Source organism: Oncorhynchus nerka, linkage group LG3 (genome assembly GCF_034236695.1).
Source record: "Oncorhynchus nerka isolate Pitt River linkage group LG3, Oner_Uvic_2.0, whole genome shotgun sequence".
In the NCBI taxonomy this organism is placed as follows: domain Eukaryota; kingdom Metazoa; phylum Chordata; class Actinopteri; order Salmoniformes; family Salmonidae; genus Oncorhynchus; species Oncorhynchus nerka.
This window is the reverse complement of record NC_088398.1, coordinates 82,871,409-82,894,915: the sequence shown is the minus strand read 5'-3', so window position 1 is coordinate 82,894,915 and position 23,507 is coordinate 82,871,409. Positions and strand designations below refer to the sequence as shown.

The 23,507-nt window shown below is 40.6% G+C and overlaps 1 protein-coding gene across 2 annotated transcripts in view; it reads right to left on the bottom strand.

The window, feature by feature from the left end:
- Positions 1 to 253: 253 nt before the first annotated feature.
- LOC115115867 (desmin-like) overlaps positions 254 to 23,507 on the bottom strand; it is a 59,855-nt gene continuing 36,601 nt past the window's right edge. The window contains exons 5-10 of one of the 2 annotated variants that reach the window (XM_065016165.1): positions 19,893 to 20,018; positions 12,198 to 12,418; positions 9,421 to 9,551; positions 7,447 to 7,532; positions 6,246 to 6,326; positions 254 to 1,465 (exon numbers count right to left, since the gene is read on the bottom strand). In XM_065016165.1, the coding sequence (XP_064872237.1) occupies positions 1,424 to 1,465; positions 6,246 to 6,326; positions 7,447 to 7,532; positions 9,421 to 9,551; positions 12,198 to 12,418; positions 19,893 to 20,018 (687 nt within the window). In that variant the 3' untranslated portion in view covers positions 254 to 1,423. The remainder of the gene's footprint in view (positions 1,466 to 6,245; positions 6,327 to 7,446; positions 7,533 to 9,420; positions 9,552 to 12,197; positions 12,419 to 19,892; positions 20,019 to 23,507) is intronic. The other variant, XM_065016163.1, reaches the window with a different exon arrangement.

The following is a 23,507-nucleotide window of genomic DNA, read 5'->3' as shown; positions in this document are numbered from 1 at the left end:
TAATCCACCGTCTATCCACTGTTAATCCAATGTTAATCCACTGTTAATTCACTGTTAATCCACTGTTAATCCACTGTTAATCCACTGTTAATCCTCTGTTAATCCACCGTTAATCCTCTGTTAATCCACCCTTAATCCAGTGTTAATCCACCGTTAATCCACTAAATAAAATATGACCCAAGCTTGACTGATCATGTTACTCTCACTTGATAGTAAATGTACACAAAGAGGTGATGGGTAAATAAAAGCCAAATCAACATACACTGTATTTTATTTCAGATCATCGGCTGTGAAACATTGTGAAGCAGATAGACCCTTTCTGACACACACACACACACACACACACACACAAAGAAACGTGGACTACAGAGATACATCTCTTGACATTCTGGAGATCCCCTCTAGCCATGCGTGTTCTGTTCTAGCCAGGGCCTGACTTGACTTTCATTCCACCTTGTTCCCGCCTTCTGATTACTGTAACATTGTCTTCTGATTACGGTAACATTGTCTTCTGATTACGGTAACATTGTTTTCTGATTACGGTAACATTGTCTTCTGATTACGGTAACATTGTCTTCTGATTACGGTAACATTGTCTTCTGATTACGGTAACATTGTATTCTGATTACGGTAACATTGCCTTCTGATTACGGTAACATTGTCTAACATTGTCTTCTGATTACGGTAACATTGTATTCTGATTACGGTAACATTGCCTTCTGATTACGGTAACATTTCCTTCTGATTACGGTAACATTGTATTCTGATTACGGTAACATTGTATTCTGACTACGGTAACATTGTATTCTGATTACGGTAACATTGTATTCTGATTAGGGTAACATTTCCTTCTGATTACGGTAACATTTCCTTCTGATTACGGTAACATTGTATTCTGACTACGGTAACATTGTATTCTGATTACGGTAACATTGTATTCTGATTACGGTAACATTGTATTCTGATTACGGTAACATTGCCTTCTGATTAGGGTAACATTTCCTTCTGATTACGGTAACATTGTATTCTGATTACGGTAACATTGTATTCTGACTACGGTAACATTGTATTCTGATTACGGTAACATTGTATTCTGATTACGGTAACATTGTATTCTGATTATGGTAACATTTCCTTCTGATTACGGTAACATTGTTTTCTTCTGTCTTCTCCTTTGGTGATTGGTCATATAAAATCTGATTACTAGGAGTTAGTGAGTTATGAACATTACCTAAGGCAGGTATAACCCTTTGTCAATGTGGTTATAAACTCTTCATACGGTGTTAATAACTCACTCCCTCTCAAAAAAGAGACCTTTCAAAAGAGGCTTTCCCTAGAAAAGCTACCTAGAGCAGCCCTTGTATCTTGGTATGTAAACGTCCTTTAAACTTGTTGTTGCTTCGTTTTGTTTGTTCGTTGTTGTTTACATGATGTCCTGCTGGTGCTGCGTAGATTCACTGACCACCTGTGGAAGGAGAGGACAGTCAGTCGAGGTCGAGAGGTCAGGCAACAGAGAGACAACAACCAGATAAGCCAACAGAGAGACGAAGTGTATAGATTTTGTATTTGACTTGTTTGTTGTACCTTTCGTTCAACAGGGAGTCCCATTGAGACCAAGGTCTCTTTCACAAGGGAGCCTCGCATCGTACAATCACACAACGTTTTTTTTTACAAAATACAACAGAATACAAAAATACGATAATGAACGAGTCCCCTCATATAAATACCTTGGATCTATTTGGATCGACGACAAGTTGTCATTTAAAACACGCAGATGAGCTAACGGAGAAACGAGAGTCTTAAACTGGGCTTGTTCTTCAGAAAATAGATTGCTATAGGTTGTAGGAAAACTATTGTTCAGTCAATTTCCCTGTCAAAATCAAATCAAATCAAATGTATTTATATAGCCCTTCGTACATCAGCTGATATCTCAAAGTGCTGAACAGAAACCCAGCCTAAAACCCCAAACAGCAAGCAATGCAGGTGTAGAAGCACGGTGGCTAGGAAAAACTCCCTAGAAAGGCCAAAACCTAGGAAGAAACCTAGAGAGGAACCAGGCTATGTGGGGTGGCCAGTCCTCTTCTGGCTGTGCCGGGTAGAGATTATAACAGAACATTGCCAAGATGTTCAAATGTTCATAATGTCGGCCTTTGACTATGGGTGACATCATCTATATAAACGCTGCTGCCACTTCTTTAAAACCATTGGACACTGCTTATCGTAGGCCACGTTCTTACGGGTCACTTCGCTGTGTGTCAGAGTCGCTGGCGGAGCCCAGCGGGCAGCTTAGCGGTTAGAACGTCTGGGGCAGTAAGCGAAAGATCTAGGGGTTTGTATACCCAAGGTGAAAAATCAGTCGCCGTGCCGTTGAGAAAGGCACTTAACCCTAATGTGCTAATAGGGATCCGTACCACTATAGCCGACCCTGTAAAACAACACATTACACTGCACCTATCATACTACTATGACTGACCCTGCAGAAGACGACACATTACACTGCACCTATCATACTACTATGACTGACCCTGCAGAAGACGACACATTACACTGCACCTATCATACTACTACTATGACTGACCCTGTAAAACAACACCTATCACACTACTATGACTGACCCTGTAAAACAACACCTATCATACTACTATGACTGACCCTGTAGAACAACACCTATCATACTACTATGACTGACCCTGTAAAACAACACCTATCGTACTACTATGACTGACCCTGTAAAACAACACCTATCATACTACTATGACCCTGTAAAGCAACACCTATCATACTACTATGACTGACCCTGTAAAACAGCACCTATCATACTACCATGGCTGACCCTGTAAAACAGCACCTATCATACTACTATGACTGACCCTGTAAAACAACACCTATCATACTACTATGACTGACCCTGTAAAACAACACCTATCACACTACTATGACTGACCCTGTACAACAACACCTATCATACTACTATGACTGACCCTGTAAACAACACCTATCATACTACTATGACTGACCCTGTAAAACAACACCTATCATACTACTATGACTGACCCTGTAAAACAACACCTATCATACTACTATGACTGACCCTGTATCATACTACTATGACTGACCCTGTAAACAACACCTATCATACTACTACTATGACTGACCCTGTAGTACAACATCTATCATACTACTATGACTGACCCTGTAAAACAACACCTATCATACTACTGACCCTGTAAAACAACACCTATCATACTACTATGACTGACCCTGTAAACAACACCTATCATACTACTACTATGACTGACCCTGTAGTACAACATCTATCATACTACTATGACTGACCCTGTAAAACAACACCTATCATACTACTATGACTGACCCTATAAAACAACACCTATCATACTACTATGACTGACCCTGTAAACAACACCTATCATACTACTATGACTGACCCTGTAAAACAACACCTATCATACTACTATGACTGACCCTGTAAACAACACCTATCATACTACTACTATGACTGACCCTGTAAAACAACATCTATCATACTACTATGACTGACCCTGTAAAACAACACCTATCATACTACTATGGCTGACCCTGTAAACAACACCTATCGTACTACTATGACTGACCCTGTAAAACAACACTGCACCTCTCCGGTTTATGTATTTGTTGTATTGTTGTATTTGTTGTATTTGTTGTGTTGTTGTGTTGTTTTATTGTTGTATTGTTGTGTTGTTGTGTTGTTGTGCTGTTGTGTTGTTGTGTTGTTGTGTTGTTGTATTGTTGTATTGTTGTATTGTTGTATTTGTTGTGTTGTTGTATTGTTGTATTGTTGTATTGTTGTGTTGTTGTTGTGTTGTTGTGTTGTTGTATTGTTGTGTTGTTGTGTTGTTGTGTTTTTGTATTGTTGTGTTGTTGTGTTTGTTGTGTTGTTGTGTTTGTTGTGTTGTTGTGTTGTTGTATTGTTGTGTTGTTGTGTTGTTGTATTGTTGTGTTTGTTGTGTTGTTGTGTTGTTGTATTGTTGTGTTGTTGTGTTGTTGTGTTGTTGTGTTGTTGTATTGTTGTGTCGTTGTGTCGTTGTGTCGTTGTATCGTTGTATCGTTGTATTGTTGTGTTGTTGTATTGTTGTGTTGTTGTGTTTGTTGTATTGTTGTGTTGTTGTGTTGTTGTGTTGTTGTATTGTTGTGTTGTTGTGTTGTTGTATTGTTGTATTGTTGTGTTGTTGTATTGTTGTGTTGTTGTGTTTGTTGTGTTGTTGTATTGTTGTGTTGTGTTGTTGTATTGTTGTATTGTTGTGTTGTTGTGTTGTTGTGTTGTTGTATTGTTGTGTTGTTGTATTGTTGTGTTGTTGTGTTGTTTTATTGTTGTATTGTTGTGTTTGTTGTGTTGTTGTGTTGTTGTATTGTTGTGTTGTTGTGTTGTTGTATTGTTGTATTGTTGTGTTGTTGTATTGTTGTGTTGTTGTGTTTGTTGTGTTGTTGTATTGTTGTGTTGTGTTGTTGTATTGTTGTATTGTTGTGTTGTTGTGTTGTTGTATTGTTGTGTTGTTGTGTTGTTGTATTGTTGTGTTGTTGTGTTGTTTTATTGTTGTATTGTTGTGTTTGTTGTGTTGTTGTGTTGTTGTATTGTTGTGTGTGTTGTGTTGTTGTGTTGTTGTGTTGTTGTATTGTTGTGTTGTTGTGTTGTTGTGTTTGTTGTATTGTTGTATTGTTGTGTTGTTGTGTTGTTGTATTGTTGTATTGTTGTGTTGTTGTGTTGTTGTGTTTGTTGTGTTTGTTGTATTGTTGTGTTGTTGTATTGTTGTATTGTTGTATTGTTGTGTTGTTGTTGTGTTGTTGTATTGTTGTTGTGTTTGTTGTGTTGTTGTGTTGTTGTGTTGTTGTATTGTTGTGTTGTTGTGTTGTTGTATTGTTGTATTGTTGTGTTGTTTTATTGTTGTATTGTTGTGTTTGTTGTGTTGTTGTGTTGTTGTATTGTTGTGTTGTTGTGTTGTTGTGTTGTTGTATTGTTGTGTTGTTGTATTGTTGTGTTGTTGTATTGTTGTATTGTTGTATTGTTGTGTTGTTGTTGTGTTGTTGTATTGTTGTTGTGTTGTTGTGTTGTTGTGTTGTTGTGTTTGTTGTGTTGTTGTGTTGTTGTATTGTTGTGTTGTTGTGTTTGTTGTGTTGTTGTGTTTGTTGTGTTGTTGTGTTGTTGTATTGTTGTGTTGTGTTGTTGTATTGTTGTGTTGTTGTATTGTTGTGTTGTGTTGTTGTATTGTTGTGTTGTTGTGTTGTGTTGTTGTATTGTTGTGTTGTTGTGTTGTTGTATTGTTGTGTTGTGTTGTTGTATTGTTGTGTTGTTGTGTTGTGTTGTTGTATTGTTGTGTTGTTGTGTTGTTGTATTGTTGTATTGTTGTGTTGTTGTATTGTTGTGTTGTATTGTTGTGTTGTTGTATTGTTGTGTTGTTGTATTGTTGTGTTGTGTTGTTGTATTGTTTTATTGTTGTGTTGTTGTGTTGTTGTGTTGTTGTATTGTTGTGTTGTTGTATTGTTGTGTTGTTGTATTGTTGTGTTGTATTGTTGTATTGTTGTGTTGTTGTGTTGTTGTGTTGTTGTATTGTTGTGTTGTTGTGTTGTTGTGTTGTTGTGTTGTTGTATTGTTGTTTTGTTGTATTGTTGTATTGTTGTGTTGTTGTATTGTTGTGTTGTTGTATTGTTGTGTTGTTGTGTTGTTGTGTTGTTGTGTTGTTGTATTGTTGTATTGTTGTATTGTTGTGTTGTTGTATTGTTGTGTTGTTGTGTTGTTGTGTTGTTGTGTTGTTGTGTTGTTGTGTTGTTGTGTTGTTGTATTGTTGTTTTGTTGTATTGTTGTATTGTTGTGTTGTTGTATTGTTGTGTTGTTGTATTGTTGTGTTGTTGTGTTGTTGTGTTGTTGTGTTGTTGTATTGTTGTTTTGTTGTATTGTTGTATTGTTGTGTTGTTGTGTTGTTGTGTTGTTGTGTTGTTGTATTGTTGTGTTGTTGTATTGTTGTGTTGTTGTATTGTTGTGTTGTGTTGTTGTATTGTTGTATTGTTGTGTTGTTGTGTTGTTGTATTGTTGTGTTGTTGTATTGTTGTGTTGTTGTGTTGTTGTATTGTTGTTTTGTTGTATTGTTGTATTGTTGTGTTGTTGTGTTGTTGTATTGTTGTGTTGTTGTGTTGTTGTATTGTTGTGTTGTCATGACACTGCCATTATCTCAACTCTTTCCTTGTTCATGTACCTTGTTTTTTCTGCTGCTTTTTTTTTTTTTTTGTGAGACAGGGCTCTCTTCCAAAAGAGACAAGGTCTCAAAGGGACTTTCCTGTGAAAATAAAGGTGAAATAAACACAATAAAATACATATAGATATACCGGAGACAAGGACTGTAGTTTAGTGTGAACAATAGTGTGTCCTCCAGGGTTCAGTCAATCCAGGAAGTAAAATGTAAATTCAGGAAGTAAAATGTAAATTCAGGAAGTAAAATTAAATTCCAATTCCTAATTCTCCTCAATGATTTTCTTTTTGGTTGTTGTAATTTTCCCCTCTTTTTCTCCCCAATTTCGTGATTTCCAATAGGGATCCAATTACGATCTTGTCTCATCGCTGCAACTCCCCAACGGGTTCGGGAGGTGAAGGTCGAGTCATGCATCCTACGAAACAGGAACCACCAAAACTTTGATTCTGAACACCCGCCCGCTAAACCCGGAAACACTGTTCAACTGACGACCAAGGGGTCAGCCTGCAGGCGCCCAGCCCGCCACAAGGAGACGCTGGAGTGCGATGAGCCAAGTAAACCCCCCGCCGGGCCAAACCCTCCCCTAACCCGGACGACGCTGGGCCAATTGTGTACTGCCCTATGGGACTTTCGGTCACGGCCGGGTTGTGACGGCCTGGGATCGAACCCGGGTCTGTCGTAATGCAGCAAGCATTGCACCGCTTGGGAGGCCGTCTCAATGCTTTTCTATTAAGAAAATGTTTAATTGGGAATCAGGAATTTCTGTTCACTTCATGAATTGTCTGAAATTAAATGATATTGACCCGAACCCTGGTGTCCTCTGTACATCTCTGAACTGTGAGAGGAGGGTGAGATGCTCGGAGGTGGGGTCATCAGGTCTAATACTGAGGTGCTCCGGATAGGAGAAGTGAGTTAATAGTTGATCAGCCATTGAGATTTAAACTGTACTTACACACAGAGCACTAGCACCCTCTCTCAATGAATATTTCATCTAGATCAAAATGTATTAATGAAATGACTGTACGGCTATGAGATGCTATGTCCAAGTGCAAAATAACACCCTATTCCTTATATATAGTGTGCTGCTTTTGACACGAGTCCCGGGCCCTGGTAGTGCACTATGAAGGGGATATGGAGTTATTTAGGATGAGGCCTATATTGGTCCATAGTGTCTTCTGTTTTTTGTGGTTCTGTCTGTTTAGCTCACCTCTCCATCGCGGGTTTCGATGGTCTTGATCAGAACAGTCTTCTTGGAGTGGACCTCTGATGAACGGCCTACGTCTGGGCTGGTCTCTGCAGGGAGAGGACAGAGGTAGCACAACCTCAGTCTAACCCAGGACTCTCAGGCTTAACCAGAGGTAGCACCACCTCAGTCTAACCCAGGACTCTCAGGCTTAATCAGAGGTAGCACCACCTCAGTCTAACCCAGGACTCTCAGGCTTAATCAGAGGTAACACCACCTCAGTCTAACCCAGGACTCTCAGGCTTAATGAGAGGTAACACCACCTCAGTCTAACCCAGGACTCTCAGGCTTAACCAGAGGTAGCACCACCTCAGTCTAACCCAGGACTCTCAGGCTTAATCAGAGGTAGCACCACCTCAGTCTAACCCAGGACTCTCAGGCTTAATCAGAGGTAACACCACCTCAGTCTAACCCAGGACTCTCAGGCTTAATGAGAGGTAACACCACCTCAGGTTAACCCAGGACTCTCAGGCTTAATGAGAGGTAGCACCACCTCAGTCTAACCCAGGACTCTCAGGCTTAATCAGAGGTAGCACCACCTCAGTCTAACCCAGGACTCTCAGGCTTAATCAGAGGTAACACCACCTCAGTCTAACCCAGGACTCTCAGGCTTAATGAGAGGTAACACCACCTCAGGTTAACCCAGGACTCTCAGGCTTAATGAGAGGTAGCACCACCTCAGTCTAACCCAGGACTCTCAGGCTTAATCAGAGGTAGCACCACCTCAGTCTAACCCAGGACTCTCAGGCTTAATCAGAGGTAACACCACCTCAGTCTAACCCAGGACTCTCAGGCTTAATCAGAGGTAACACCACCTCAGTCTAACCCAGAACTCTCAGGCTTAATCAGAGGTAGCACCACCTCAGTCTAACCCAGGACTCTCAGGCTTAATGAGAGGTAACACCACCTCAGTCTAACCCAGGACTCTCAGGCTTAATGAGAGGTAACACAACCTCAGTCTAACCCAGGACTCTCAGGCTTAATCAAAGGTAGCACAACCTCAGTCTAACCCAGGACTCTCTCAGGCTCTGAGACTTGAAAAAGATGTCAACTCAAGACTAACCAACTATCTCTAGGCTGATGTTTTGAATTGAAAGTATAGATCACAAGTAAAACTATCACAACCGTAACCCAGCCACAACCACAACCTAACCCTACCTCAACCTAACCTCAACCTAACCTAACCACAACCTGATCAAACCACAACCTAACCCCCAAAACAACCTTAGTCTCTTACCACAGCAGCAGAGAGTAGAAAGGCGCGCGAAATGAGGTAAAAAACAACCACAAGCTAACCCTCTCCCTACTCCTCTCCTCTCCCTACTCCTCTCCTCTCCTCTCCCTACTCCTCTCCTCTCCCTACTCCTCTCCTCTCCCTACTCCTCTCCTCTCCCTACTCCTCTCCTCTCCTCTCCCTACTCCTCTCCTCTCCCTACTCCTCTCCCTACTCCTCTCCTCTCTCTACTCCTCTCCTCTCCCTACTCCTCCCTCTCCCTACTCCCTCTCCTCTCCCTACTCCTCTCCTCCCCCTACCCTCCTCTCCTCTCCCTACTCCTCTCCTCTCCCTACTCCTCTCCTCTCCCTACTCCCTCTCCTCCCCCTACTCCCTCTCCTCTCCCTACTCCCTCCTCTCCCTACTCCTCTCCTCCCCCTACTCCTCCCCTCCCCCTACTCCTCCCCTCCCCCTACTCCTCTCCTCTCCTCCCCCTACTCCTCTCCTCCCCCTAGACCTCTCCTCCCCCTTCTCCTCCCCTCCCCCTACTTTTCCCCTCCCCTTCTCCTCCCCTCCCCCTACACCTCTCCTCCCCCTACACCTCTCCTCCCCCCTTCTCCTCCCCTCCCTGGTCTTAGAATTATCAATATCTGAAATGTTTCAACTGTCAACCTATTTTCCACTTCTCCCCCTTCTGGTAAGATGCTGAAGAAACGTGTTCTCACCTCTGAATCCAATAGTGGAATATGATGAGGCAGCAGAGTGAGCAGCAGAGTGAGCAGCAGAGTGAGAGGCAGAGTGAGAGGCAGAGTGAGCAGCAGAGTGACCAGCAGAGTGGGAGCCAGATACAGTGATGCTGGGGAAAGGGAGAGAGAGAGAAGACAAAACATACAGGAAATGACAGGTTAAATATCTATTTGACTGAACGTTTGAAAGTCCCTGCAACAATCTATTGTGGCTGATTCCATTCACGATGACCTCCCTCGCCTACTTTTACCCTGGCTCTATCGCAATGTGTCTTTTGCAATTCCTTGCATCTTATCTCCTCCCTCCTCCTCAACGGTAATGGGGAAGTGGAAGCACAAGTGTATCCTACCGGGAAGAGTTTATATATCTTCCACACCCCATTAGAATTATCTGTTGTATTGTCTGAGGAGAAAAGCCTGCAAACATTTAAACATAATGGTACTTATTGTTTTATCTATAAAATGTATTGCACAACTACCTTACTTTGTTTTGATACATTTATACATGTATTTTGGGATCCCTCGCCCTACTGCTCTCCTCCCCCTCTCCTCCCTCTTCTCTATCCTTCCCCCTACTGCCCCCTCCCTCTTCTCTATCCCTCCCCCTACACCTCCCCTCCCCTCTCCTCCCTCTTCTCTACCCCTCGCCCTACTGCCCCCTCCCTCTTCTCTATCCCTCCCCTACACCTCCCCTCCCCCTACTCCTCCCCTACCTCTTCTCCATCCCTCCCCCTACTCCTCCTCTCCTCTTCTCTATCCTCCCCTATTCCTCTCCTCCCTCTTCTCTATCCCTCCCCCTACTCCTCCTCTCCATCCCTCCCCCTACTCCTCTCCTCCCTCTTCTCTATCCCTCCCCCTACACCTCCCCTCCCCTCTCCTCCCACTTCTCTATCCCTCCCCCTACTCATCCTCTCCCTCTTCTCTATCCCTCCCCTACTCCTCTCCTCCCTCTGCTCCATCCCTCCCCCTACTCCTCCTCTCCATCCCTCCCCCTACTCCTCCTCTCCCTCTTCTCTATCCCTCCCCTACTCCTCTCCTCCCACTTCTCTATCCCTCCCCCTACTCCTCCTCTCCCTCTTCTCTATCCCTCCCCTAATCCTCTCCTCCCTCTTCTCTATCCCTCCCTCCCCTACTCCTCCTCTCCCTCTTCTCTATCCTCCCCTATTCCTCTCCTCCCTCTTCTCTATCCCTCCCCTACTCCTCCTCTCCCTCTTCTCTATCCCTCCCCTACTCCTCTCCTCCCTCTTCTCTATCCCTCCCACTATTCCTCTCCTCCCTCTTCTCTATCCCTCCCCCTACTCCTCCTCTCCCTCTTCTCTATCCCTCCCCCTATTCCTCTCCTCCCTCTTCTCTATCCCTCCCCCTACTCCTCTCCTCCCTCTTCTCTATCCCTCCCCTATTCCTCTCCTCCCTCTTCTCTATCCCTCCCCTATTCCTCTCCTCCCTCTTCTCTATCCCTCCCCCTATTCCTCTCCTCCCTCTTCTCTATCCCTCCCCCTACTCCGCCTCTCCCTCTTCTCTATCCCTCCCCTATTCCTCTCCTCCCTCTTCTCTATCCCTCACCCTACACCTCTCCTCCCTCTTCCCTATCCCTCCCCCCCCCTACACCTCTCCTCCCTCTTCTCTATCCCTCCCCCTACACCTCTCCTCCCTCTTCTCTATCCCTCCCCCTACACCTCTCCTCCCTCTTCTCTATCCCTCCCCCTACTCCTCCTCCCTCCTCCCTCTTCCCTATCCCTCCCCCCTATTCCTCTCCTCCCTCTTCTCTATCCCTCCCCTCCCCTTACACCTCTCCTCCCTCTTCTCTATCCCTCCCCCTACTCCCTCTCCTCCCTCCCCAAATCTCCCCCTACTCCTCCTCTCCCTCTTCTCTATCCCTCCCCCTACTCCTCCTCCTCCCTCTTCTCTATCCCTCCCCTACTCCTCTCCTCCCTCTTCTCTATCCCTCCCCCTACCCCTACTCCTCTCCTCCCTCTTCTCTATCCCTCCCCCTACTCCTTCTCTCCCTCTTCTATATCCCTCCCCCTACACCTCTCCTCCCTCTTCTCTATCCCTCCCCTTACACCTCTCCTCCCTCTTCTCTATCCCTCCCCTACTCCTCTCCTCCCTCTTCTCTATCCCTCCCCTACTCCTCTCCTCCCTCTTCTCTATCCCTCCCCCTACTCCTCTCCTCCCTCTTCTCTATCCCTCCCCCTACACCTCTCCTCCCTCTTCTCTATCCCTCCCCTACACCTCTCCTCCCTCTTCTCTATCCCTCCTCCTCCCTCTTCTCTATCCTTCATCCTACACCTCTCCTCCCTCCTCTCTATCCCTCCCCCTCCCCTACACCTCTCCTCCCTCTTCTCTATCCTTCATCCTACACCTCTCCTCCCTCCTCTCTATCCCTCCCCCTACTCCTCTCCTCCCTCTTCTCTATCCTTCATCCTACACCTCTCCTCCCTCCTCTCTATCCCTCCCCATACTCCTCTCCTCCCTCTTCACTATCCTTTCCCCCTCCCCTTACACCTCTCCTCCCTCTTCTCTATCCCTCCCCTACACCTCTCCTCCCTCTTCTCCCTCCCTCCCCTACTCCTCTCCTCCCTCTTCTCTATCCCTCCCCCTATTCATCGCCTCCCTCTTCTCTATCCCTCCCCCTACACCTCCTCTCCCTCTTCTCTATCCTTCATCCTACACCTCTCCTCCCTCTTCTCTATCCTTCATCCTACACCTCTCCTCCCTCCTCTCTATCCTTCCCTCTATTAATCTCTCTCTCCTACCGGCTCTCCTCTCCCTCCAGTAGCTTCCTGTAGGTAGCGATCTCTATATCCAGGGCCATCTTGACATTGAGGAGGTCCTGGTACTCTCTGAGGTGACGAGCCATCTCATCCTTCATCTTAGCGATCTCATCCTCCAGACGGGTGATGGAGTCCTGGTAACCTCCAGCCTCGTTTCCCAGACGATCCTCCATCTCCCTCATCTGCCTCAGCAGAGACTCGTTCTGTAGGGAGGAGAGAGAGAGAGAGAGAGAGAGAGAGAGAGAGAGAGAGAGAGAGAGATGATTACATTAACAGTAAAGTAGGTAAACAGGAATTAGAGTTAGATTGAGAGGGGGGATGGGGGATTCTGGGAGAGGTGATTGAAGTGATGATAGGTTAGGGAATTGTCCTGAAGTGCATCGTACCCACATATGTAAAACCACTGTCAAATAGGGCGTAGTAATATAGAATAGAATGTAGTAATATAGAGTAGGGTGTAGTAATATAGAGTAGAATGTAGTAATATAGAGTAGGGTGTAGTAATATAGAATAGAATGTAGTAATATAGAGTAGAATGTAGTAATATAGAGTAGGGTGTAGTAATATAGAATAGAATGTAGTAATATAGAGTAGGGTGTAGTAATATAGAATAGGGTGTAGTAATATAGAGTAGAATGTAGTAATATAGAGTCGGGTGTAGTAATATAGAATAGGGTGTAGTAATATAGAGTAGAATGTAGTAATATAGAGTAGGGTGTAGTAATATAGAATAGGGTGTAGTAATATAGAGTAGAATGTAGTAATATAGAGTAGGGTGTAGTAATATAGTGTAGTAATATAGAGTAGAATGTAGTAATATAGAGTAGGTGTAGTAATATAGAGTAGAATGTAGTAATATAGAGTAGAATGTAGTAATATAGAGTAGAATGTAGTAAGTAATATAGTAATATAGTAGAATGTAGTAAAGATAGTAGTAGAATGTAGTAATATAGAATAGTAGTGTAGTAATATAGAATAGGGTGTAGTAATATAGAGTAGAATGTAGTAATATAGAGTAGGGTGTAGTAATATAGAGTAGAATGTAGTAGTAATATAGTAGAATGAGTAGGGTGTAGTAATATAGAGTAGAATGTGTAATATAGTAATATAGAGTAGAATGTAGTAATATAGAGTAGAATGTAGTAATATAGAATAGGGTGTAGTAATATAGAGTAGAATGTAGTAATATAGAGTAGGGTGTAGTAATATAGAGTAGAATGTAGTAATATAGAGTAGAATGTAGTAATATAGAGTAGGGTGTAGTAATATAGAATAGTAAATGTAGTAATATAGAGTAGAATGTAGTAATATAGAATAGGGTGTAGTAATATAGAGTAGAATGTAGTAATATAGAGTAGGGTGTAGTAATATAGAGTAGGGTAATGTAGTAATATAGAGTAGAATGTAGTAATATAGAGTAGTAATATAGAATAGGGTGTAGTAATATAGAGTAGAATGTAGTAATATAGGTGTAGTAATATAGTAATATAGAGTAGGGTGTAGTAATATAGAATAGGTGTAGTAATATAGAGTAGAATGTAGTAATATAGAGTAGGGTGTAGTAATATATAGGGTGTAGTAATATAGGGTGTAGTAATATAGAATAGGGTGTAATATAGAAGAGTAGGGGTGTAGTAAATGTAGTAATAGATAGAATAGTAATATAGAGTAGGGTGTAGTAATATAGAGTAGAATGTAGTAATATAGAGTAGAATGTAGTAATATAGAATAGGGTGTAGTAATATAGAATAGGGTGTAGTAATATAGAGTAGAATGTAGTAATATAGAGTAGGGTGTAGTAATATAGAGTAGGGTGTAGTAATATAGAGTAGGGTGTAGTAATATAGAATAGGGTGTAGTAATATAGAGTAGAATGTAGTAATATAGAGTAGAATGTAGTAATATAGAATAGGGTGTAGTAATATAGAGTAGAATGTAGTAATATAGAGTAGGGTGTAGTAATATAGAGTAGAATGTAGTAATATAGAGTAGAATGTAGTAATATAGAGTAGGGTGTAGTAATATAGAATAGGGTGTAGTAATATAGAGTAGGGTGTAGTAATATAGAGTAGAATGTAGTAATATAGAGTAGAATGTAGTAATATAGAGTAGGGTGTAGTAATATAGGTGAGTAGAATGTAGTAATATAGAGTAGAATGTAGTAATATAGAGTAGGTGTAGTAATATAGAGTAGAATGTAGTAATATAGAGTAGGGTAGTAATATAGATAGGTGTAGTAATATAGGGTAGGTGTAGTAATATAGAGTAGGGTGTAGTAATATAGAGTAGGGTGTAGTAATATAGACTAGGGTGTAGTAATATAGAGTAGGGTGTAGTAATATAGAGCTGGGTGTAGTAATATAGAGTAGGGTGTAGTAATATAGAGTAGAATGTAGTAATATAGAGTAGAATGTAGTAATATAGAGTAGAATGTAGTAATATAGAGTCGGGTGTAGTAATATTGAGTAGGGTGTAGTAATATAGAGTAGAATGTAGTAATATAGAGTAGAATGTAGTAATATAGAATAGGGTGTAGTAATATAGAATAGGGTGTAGTAATATAGAGTAGAATGTAGTAATATAGAGTAGGGTGTAGTAATATAGAGTAGAATGTAGTAATATAGAGTAGAATGTAGTAATATAGAGTAGGGTGTAGTAATATAGAATAGGGTGTAGTAATATAGAGTAGGGTGTAGTAATATAGAGTAGAATGTAGTAATATAGATTAGGGTGTAGTAATATAGAGTAGGGTGTAGTGTAGAATGTAGTAATATAGAGTAGGGTGTAGTAATATAGAGTAGGGTGTAGTAATATAGAGTAGGGTGTAGTAATATAGAGTAGAATGTAGTAATATAGAGTAGAATGTAGTAATATAGAGTAGGGTGTAGTAATATAGAGTAGGGTGTAGTAATATAGAGTAGAATGTAGTAATATAGAGTAGGGTGTAGTAATATAGAGTAGAATGTAGTAATATAGAGTAGAATGTAGTAATATAGAATAGGGTGTAGTAATATAGAGTAGAATGTAGTAATATAGAGTAGAATGTAGTAATATAGAGTAGGGTGTAGTAATATAGAGTAGAATGTAGTAATATAGAGTAGGGTGTAGTAATATAGAGTAGAATGTAGTAATATAGAGTAGAATGTAGTAATATAGAGTAGGGTGTAGTAATATAGAATAGGGTGTAGTAATATAGAGTAGGGTGTAGTAATATAGAGTAGAATGTAGTAATATAGAGTAGAATGTAGTAATATAGAGTAGGGTGTAGTAATATAGAGTAGAATGTAGTAATATAGAGTAGAATGTAGTAATATAGAGTAGGGTGTAGTAATATAGAGTCGGGTGTAGTAATATAGAGTAGAATGTAGTAATATAGAATAGGGTGTAGTAATATAGAATAGGGTGTAGTAATATAGAATAGGGTGTAGTAATATAGAGTAGGGTGTAGTAATATAGAGTAGAATGTAGTAATATAGAGTAGAATGTAGTAATATAGAGTAGAATGTAGTAATATAGAGTCGGGTGTAGTAATATTGAGTAGGGTGTAGTAATATAGAGTAGAATGTAGTAATATAGAGTAGAATGTAGTAATATAGAATAGGGTGTAGTAATATAGAATAGAATGTAGTAATATAGAGTAGAATGTAGTAATATAGAGTAGGGTGTAGTAATATAGAGTAGAATGTAGTAATATAGAGTAGAATGTAGTAATATAGAGTAGGGTGTAGTAATATAGAATAGGGTGTAGTAATATAGAGTAGAATGTAGTAATATAGAGTAGGGTGTAGTAATATAGAGTAGAATGTAGTAATATAGAGTAGAATGTAGTAATATAGAGTAGGGTGTAGTAATATAGAATAGGGTGTAGTAATATAGAGTAGGGTGTAGTAATATAGAGTAGAATGTAGTAATATAGAGTAGGGTGTAGTAATATAGAGTAGGGTGTAGTAATATAGAGTAGGGTGTAGTAATATAGAGTAGAATGTAGTAATATAGAGTAGGGTGTAGTAATATAGAATAGGGTGTAGTAATATAGAGTAGAATGTAGTAATATAGATAGGTGTAGTAATATAGAGTAGGGTGTAGTAATATAGAGTAGAATGTAGTAATATAGAGTAGGGTGTAGTAATATAGAGTAGGGTGTAGTAATATAGAGTAGGGTGTAGTAATATAGAGTAGAATGTAGTAATATAGAGTAGGGTGTAGTAATATAGAGTAGTAATATAGAGTAGGGTGTAGTAATATAGAGTAGAATGTAGTAATATAGAGTAGGGTGTAGTAAATAGAGTAGAATGTAGTAATATAGAGTAGAATGTAGTAATATAGAATAGGGTGTAGTAATATAGAGTAGAATGTAGTAATATAGAGTAGGGTGTAGTAATATAGAGTAGGGTGTAGTAATATAGAGTAGGGTGTAGTAATATAGAGTAGGTGTAGTAATATAGAGTAGAATGTAGTAATATAGAGTAGAATGTAGTAATATAGAATAGGGTGTAGTAATATAGAGTAGAATGTAGTAATATAGAGTAGGGTGTAGTAATATAGAGTAGAATGTAGTAATATAGAGTAGAATGTAGTAATATAGGTGTAGTAATATAGAATAGGGTGTAGTAATATAGAGTAGGGTGTAGTAATATAGAGTAGGGTGTAGTAATATAGAGTAGAATGTAGTAATATAGAGTAGGGTGTAGTAATATAGAGTAGGGTGTAGTAATATAGAGTAGAATGTAGTAATATAGAGTAGAATGTAGTAATATAGAGTAGAATGTAGTAATATAGAGTAGGGTGTAGTAATATAGAGTAGGGTGTAGTAATATAGAGTAGAATGTAGTAATATAGAGTAGAATGTAGTAATATAGAATAGGTGTAGTAATATAGAATAGGGTGTAGTAATATAGAGTAGAATGTGTAGTAATATAGTAATAGTAGAATGTAGTAATATAGAGTAGAATGTAGTAATATAGAGTAGAATGTAGTAATATAGAGTAGGGTGTAGTAATATAGAGTAGGGTGTAGTAATATAGAGTAGAATGTAGTAATATAGAGTAGAATGTAGTAATATAGATATAGGTGTAGTAATATAGAGTAGAATGTAGTAATATAGAGTAGGGTGTAGTAATATAGAGTAGAATGTAGTAATATAGAGTAGTAATATAGGAGGGTGTAGTAATATAGAATAGGGTGTAGTAATATAGAGTAGAATGTAGTAATATAGAGTAGGGTGTAGTAATATAGAGTAGAATGTAGTAATATAGAGTAGAATGTAGTAATATAGAGTAGAATGTAGTAATATAGAATAGGGTGTAGTAATATGTAGGGTGTAGTAATATAGAGTAGAATGTAGTAATATAGAGTAGAATGTAGTAATATAGAGTAATATAGGGTGTAGTAATATAGAGTAGAATGTAGTAATATAGAGTAGAATGTAGTAGTAATATAGAGTAGGTGTAGTAATATAGAGTAGGGTGTAGTAATATAGAGTAGAATGTAGTAATATAGATTAGGGTGTAGTAATATAGAGTAGAATGTAGTAATATAGAGTAGGGTGTAGTAATATAGAGTAGGGTGTAGTAATATGTAGTAATATAGAATAGGGTGTAGTAATATAGAGTAGAATGTAGTAATATAGAGTAGAATGTAGTAATATAGAATAGGGTGTAGTAATATAGAGTAGAATGTAGTAATATAGAGTAGGGTGTAGTAATATAGAGTAGAATGTAGTAATATAGAGTAGAATGTAGTAATATAGAGTAATATAGGTAGTGTAGTAATATAGAATAGGGTGTAGTAATATAGAGTAGGGTGTAGTAATATAGAATGTAGTAATATAGAGTAGGGTGTAGTAATATAGAGTAGGGTGTAGTAATATAGAGTAGGGTGTAGTAATATAGAGTAGAATGTAGTAATATAGAGTAGGGTGTAGTAATATAGAGTAGGGTGTAGTAATATAGAGTAGAATGTAGTAATATAGAGTAGAATGTAGTAATATAGAGTAGGTGTAGTAATATAGAGTAGGGTGTAGTAATATAGAGTAGAATGTAGTAATATAGAGTAGGGTGTAGTAATATAGAGTAGAATGTAGTAATATAGAGTAGAATGTAGTAATATAGAGTAGGGTGTAGTAATATAGAGTAGGGTGTAGTAATATAGAGTAGGGTGTAGTAATATAGAGTAGAATGTAGTAATATAGAGTAGAATGTAGTAATATAGAGTAGGGTGTAGTAATATAGAGTAGAATGTAGTAATATAGAGTAGAATGTAGTAATATAGAGTAGGGTGTAGTAATATAGAGTAGGGTGTAGTAATATAGAGTAGAATGTAGTAATATAGAGTAGGGTGTAGTAATATAGAATAGGGTGTAGTAATATAGAGTAGGGTGTAGTAATATAGAGTAGTGTAGTAATATGTAGAAGTAGTAATATATAGAATGTAGTAATATAGAGTAGGGTGTAGTAATATAGAATGTAGTAATATAGGTGTAGTAATATAGAATAGGGTGTAGTAATATAGAGTAGAATGTAGTAATATAGAGTAGAATGTAGTAATATAGAGTAGGGTGTAGTAATATAGAGTAGGGTGTAGTAATATAGAGTAGAATGTAGTAATATAGAGTAGGGTGTAGTAATATAGAGTAATATAGGGTGTAGTAATATAGAGTAGGGTGTAGTAATATAGAGTAGGGTGTAGTAATATAGAGTAGAATGTAGTAATATAGAGTAGGGTGTAGTAATATAGAGTAGAATGTAGTAATATAGAGTAGAATGTAGTAATATAGAGTAGGGTGTAGTAATATAGAGTAGATAGGGTGTAGTAATATAGAATGTAGGGTGTAGTAATAGAATAGTAATATAGAATAGGTGTAGTAATATAGAGTAGGGTGTAGTAATATAGAGTAGGGTGTAGTAATATAGGGTAGGGTGTAGTAATATAGAGTAGGGTGTAGTAATATAGAGTAGGGTGTAGTAATATAGAGTAGGGTGTAGTAATATAGAGTAGGGTGTAGTAATATAGAGTAGGGTGTAGTAATATAGAGTAGAATGTAGTAATATAGAATAGGGTGTAGTAATATAGAGTAGGGTGTAGTAATATAGAGTAGGGTGTAGTAATATAGAGTAACATTTAACATTTAAACATTTAAGTCATTTAGCAGACGCTCTTATCCAGAGCGACTTACAAATTGGTGCATTCACCTTATGACATCCAGTGGAACAGTAGTGCATCTAAATCTTTTAAGGGGGGGTGAGAGGGATTACTTCATCCTATCCTAGGTATTCCTTAAAGAGGTGGGGTTTCAGGTGTCTCCGGAAGGTGGTGATTGACTCCGCTGTCCTGGCGTCGTGAGGGAGTTTGTTCCACCATTGGGGGGCCAGAGCAGCGAACAGTTTTGACTGGGCTGAGCGGGAACTGTACTTCCTCAGTGGTAGGGAGGCGAGCAGGCCAGAGGTGGATGAACGCAGTGCTCTTGTTTGGGTGTAGGGCCTGATCAGAGCCTGGAGGTACTGAGGTGCCGTTCCCCTCACAGCTCCGTAGGCAAGCACCATGGTCTTGGGTGTAGGGTGTAGTAATATAGAGTAGGGTGTAGTAATATAGAGTAGGGTGTAGTAATATAGAATAGGGTGTAGTAATATAGAGTAGGGTGTAGTAATATAGAGTAGGGTGTAGTAACAGAGTACTTACGGTTCCCTTGAGAGAGTCGATCTCACAGGTGTAGGACTGGATCTGATGCCTGAACTCCATGCTCTCCTGTTTGGACTGTCTCAGAGCATCGTTGTTCTTGTTCACAGCCAGGTTCAGGTCTGACACCTGGAGAGGAGGTGGAGACATGGGGTAGAATAGGTGCTACAGTCACTATGTAGTGGTGCCAATGTAGTTAGCTTAGCTACTGTCACTGTGTAGTGGTGCTGATGTAGTTAGCTTAGCTACTGTCACTGTGTAGTGGTGCTGATGTAGTTATCTTAGCTACAGTCACTGTGTAGTGTTGCCGATGTAGTTAGCTTAGCTACTGTCACTGTGTAGTGGTGCTGATGTAGTTAGCTTAGCTACTGTCACTGTGTAGTGGTGCCAATGTAGTTAGTTTAGCTACTGTCACTATGTAGTGGTGCCAATGTAGTTAGCTTAGCTACTGTCACTGTGTAGTGGTGCTGATGTAGTTAGCTTAGCTACTGTCACTGTGTAGTGGTGCTGATGTAGTTAGCTTAGCTACTGTCACTGTGTAGTGGTGCTGATGTAGTTAGCTTAGCTACTGTCACTATGTAGTGGTGCTGATGTAGTTAGCTTAGCTACTGTCACTATGTAGTGGTGCTGATGTAGTTAGCTTAGCTATTGTCACTGTGTAGTGGTGCTGATGTAGTTAGCTTAGCTACTGTCACTGTGTAGTGGTGCTGATGTAGTTAGCTTAGCTACTGTCACTGTGTAGTGGTGCTGATGTAGTTAGCTTAGCTACTGTCACTGTGTAGTGGTGCTGATGTAGTTAGCTTAGCTACTGTCACTGTGTAGTGGTGCTGATGTAGTTAGCTTAGCTACTGTCACTGTGTGGTGGTGCCGATGTAGTTAGCTTAGCTACTGTCACTGTGTGGTGGTACCGATGTAGTTAGCTTAGCTACTGTCACTGTGTGGTGGTACCGATGTAGTTAGCTTAGCTACTGTCACTGTGTGGTGGTACCGATGTAGTTAGCTTAGCTACTGTCACTGTGTAGTGGTGCCAATGTAGTTAGCTTAGCTACTGTCACTGTGTAGTGGTACTGACGTAGTTAGCTTAGCTACTGTCACTGTGTGGTGGTACCGATGTAGTTAGCTTAGCTACTGTCACTGTGTAGTGGTGCCCGATGTAGTTAGCTTAGCTACTGTCACTATGTAGTGGTGCTGATATAGTTAGCTTAGCTACTGTCACTGTGTAGTGGTGCTGATGTAGTTAGCTTAGCTACTGTCACTGTGTAGTGGTGCTGATGTAGTTAGCTTAGCTACTGTCACTGTGTAGTGGTGCTGATGTAGTTAGCTTAGCTACAGTCACTGTGTAGTGGTGCCGATGTAGTTAGCTTAGCTACTGTCACTGTGTAGTGGTGCTGATGTAGTTAGCTTAGCTACTGTCACTGTGTAGTGGTGCTGATGTAGTTAGCTTAGCTACTGTCACCTGTGTAGTGGTGCCGACGTAGTTAGCTTAGCTACTGTCACTGTGTAGTGGTGCTGATGTAGTTAGCTTAGCTACTGTCACTGTGTAGTGGTGCCGATGTAGTTAGCTTAGCTACTGTCACTGTGTAGTGCCGACGATGTAGTTAGCTTAGCTACTGTCACTGTGTAGTGGTGCTGATGTAGTTAGCTTAGCTACTGTCACTGTGTAGTGGTGCCGATGTAGTTAGCTTAGCTACTGTCACTGTGTAGTGGTGCTGATGTAGTTAGCTTAGCTACTGTCACTGTGTAGTGGCTACTGTCACTGTGTAGTGGTGCCGATGTAGTTAGCTTAGCTACTGTCACTGTGTAGTGGTGCTGATGTAGTTAGCTTAGCTACTGTCACTGTGTAGTGGTGCTGATGTAGTTAGCTTAGCTACTGTCACTGTGTAGTGGTGCCGATGTAGTTAGCTTAGCTACTGTCACTGTGTAGTGGTGCCGATGTAGTTAGCTTAGCTACTGTCACTGTGTGTGGTGCTAGTGGTGCTACTGTCATGTAGTTAGTTAGCTTAGCTACTGTCACTGTGTAGTGGTGCCGATGTAGTTAGCTTAGCTACTGTCACTGTGTAGTGGTGCCGATGTAGTTAGCTTAGCTACTGTCACTGTGTAGTGGTGCTGATGTAGTTAGCTTAGCTACTGTCACTGTGTAGTGGTGCCTGATGTAGTTAGCTTAGCTACTGTCACTGTGTAGTGCCGATGTAGTTAGCTTAGCTACTGTCACTGTGTAGTGGTGCCCGATGTAGTTAGCTTAGCTACTGTCACTGTGTAGTGGTGCTGATGTAGTTAGCTTAGCTACTGTCACTGTGTAGTGGTGCCGATGTAGTTAGCTTAGCTACTGTCACTGTGTAGTGGTACAGATGTAGTTAGCTTAGCTACTGTCACTGTGTAGTGGTGCTGATGTAGTTAGCTTAGCTACTGTCACTGTGTAGTGGTGCTGATGTAGTTAGCTTAGCTACTGTCACTGTGTAGTGGTGCCGATGTAGTTAGCTTAGCTACTGTCACTGTGTCAGTGGTGCCGATGTAGTTAGCTTAGCTACTGTCACTGTGTAGTGGTGCCAATGTAGTTAGCTTAGCTACTGTCACTGTGTAGTGGTGCCGATGTAGTTAGCTTAGCTACAGTCACTGTGTGGTACAGATGTAGTTAGCTTAGCTACTGTCACTATGTAGTGGTGCTGATGTAGTTAGCTTAGCTACTGTCACTGTGTAGTGGTGCTGTGGTGCTGATGTAGTTAGCGATGTAGTTAGCTACTGTCACTGTGTAGTGGTGTCACGATGTAGTTAGCTTAGCTACTGTCACTGTGTAGTGGTGCTGATGTAGTTAGCTTAGCTACAGTCACTGTGTAGTGGTACTGATGTAGTTAGCTTAGCTACTGTCACTGTGTAGTGGTGCTGATGTAGTTAGCTTAGCTACTGTCACTGTGTAGTGGTGCTGATGTAGTTAGCTTAGCTACTGTCACTGTGTAGTGGTGCCTGATGTAGTTAGCTTAGCTACTGTCACTGTGTAGTGGTGCTGATGTAGTTAGCTTAGCTACTGTCACTGTGTAGTGGTGCTGATGTAGTTAGCTTAGCTACTGTCACTGTGTAGTGGTGCCGATGTAGTTAGCTTAGCTACTGTCACTGTGTACCGATGTAGTTAGCTTAGCTACTGTCACTGTGTACCGATGTAGTTAGCTTAGCTACTGTCACTGTGTAGTGGTGCCAACGTAGTTAGCTTAGCTACTGTCACTGTGTAGTGGTGCCGATGTAGTTAGCTTAGCTACTGTCACTGTGTAGTGGTGCCGATGTAGTTAGCTTAGCTACTGTCACTGTGTAGTGGTGCTGATGTAGTTAGCTTAGCTACTGTCACTGTGTAGTGGTGCTGATGTAGTTAGCTTAGCTACTGTCACCTGTGTAGTGGTGCCGACGTAGTTAGCTTAGCTACTGTCACTGTGTAGTGGTGCTGATGTAGTTAGCTTAGCTACTGTCACTGTGTAGTGTTGCCGATGTAGTTAGCTTAGCTACTGTCACCTGTGTAGTGGTGCCGAGGTAGTTAGCTTAGCTACTGTCACTGTGTAGTGGTACTGACGTAGTTAGCTTAGCTACTGTCACTGTGTAGTGGTGCCGATGTAGTTAGCTTAGCTACTGTCA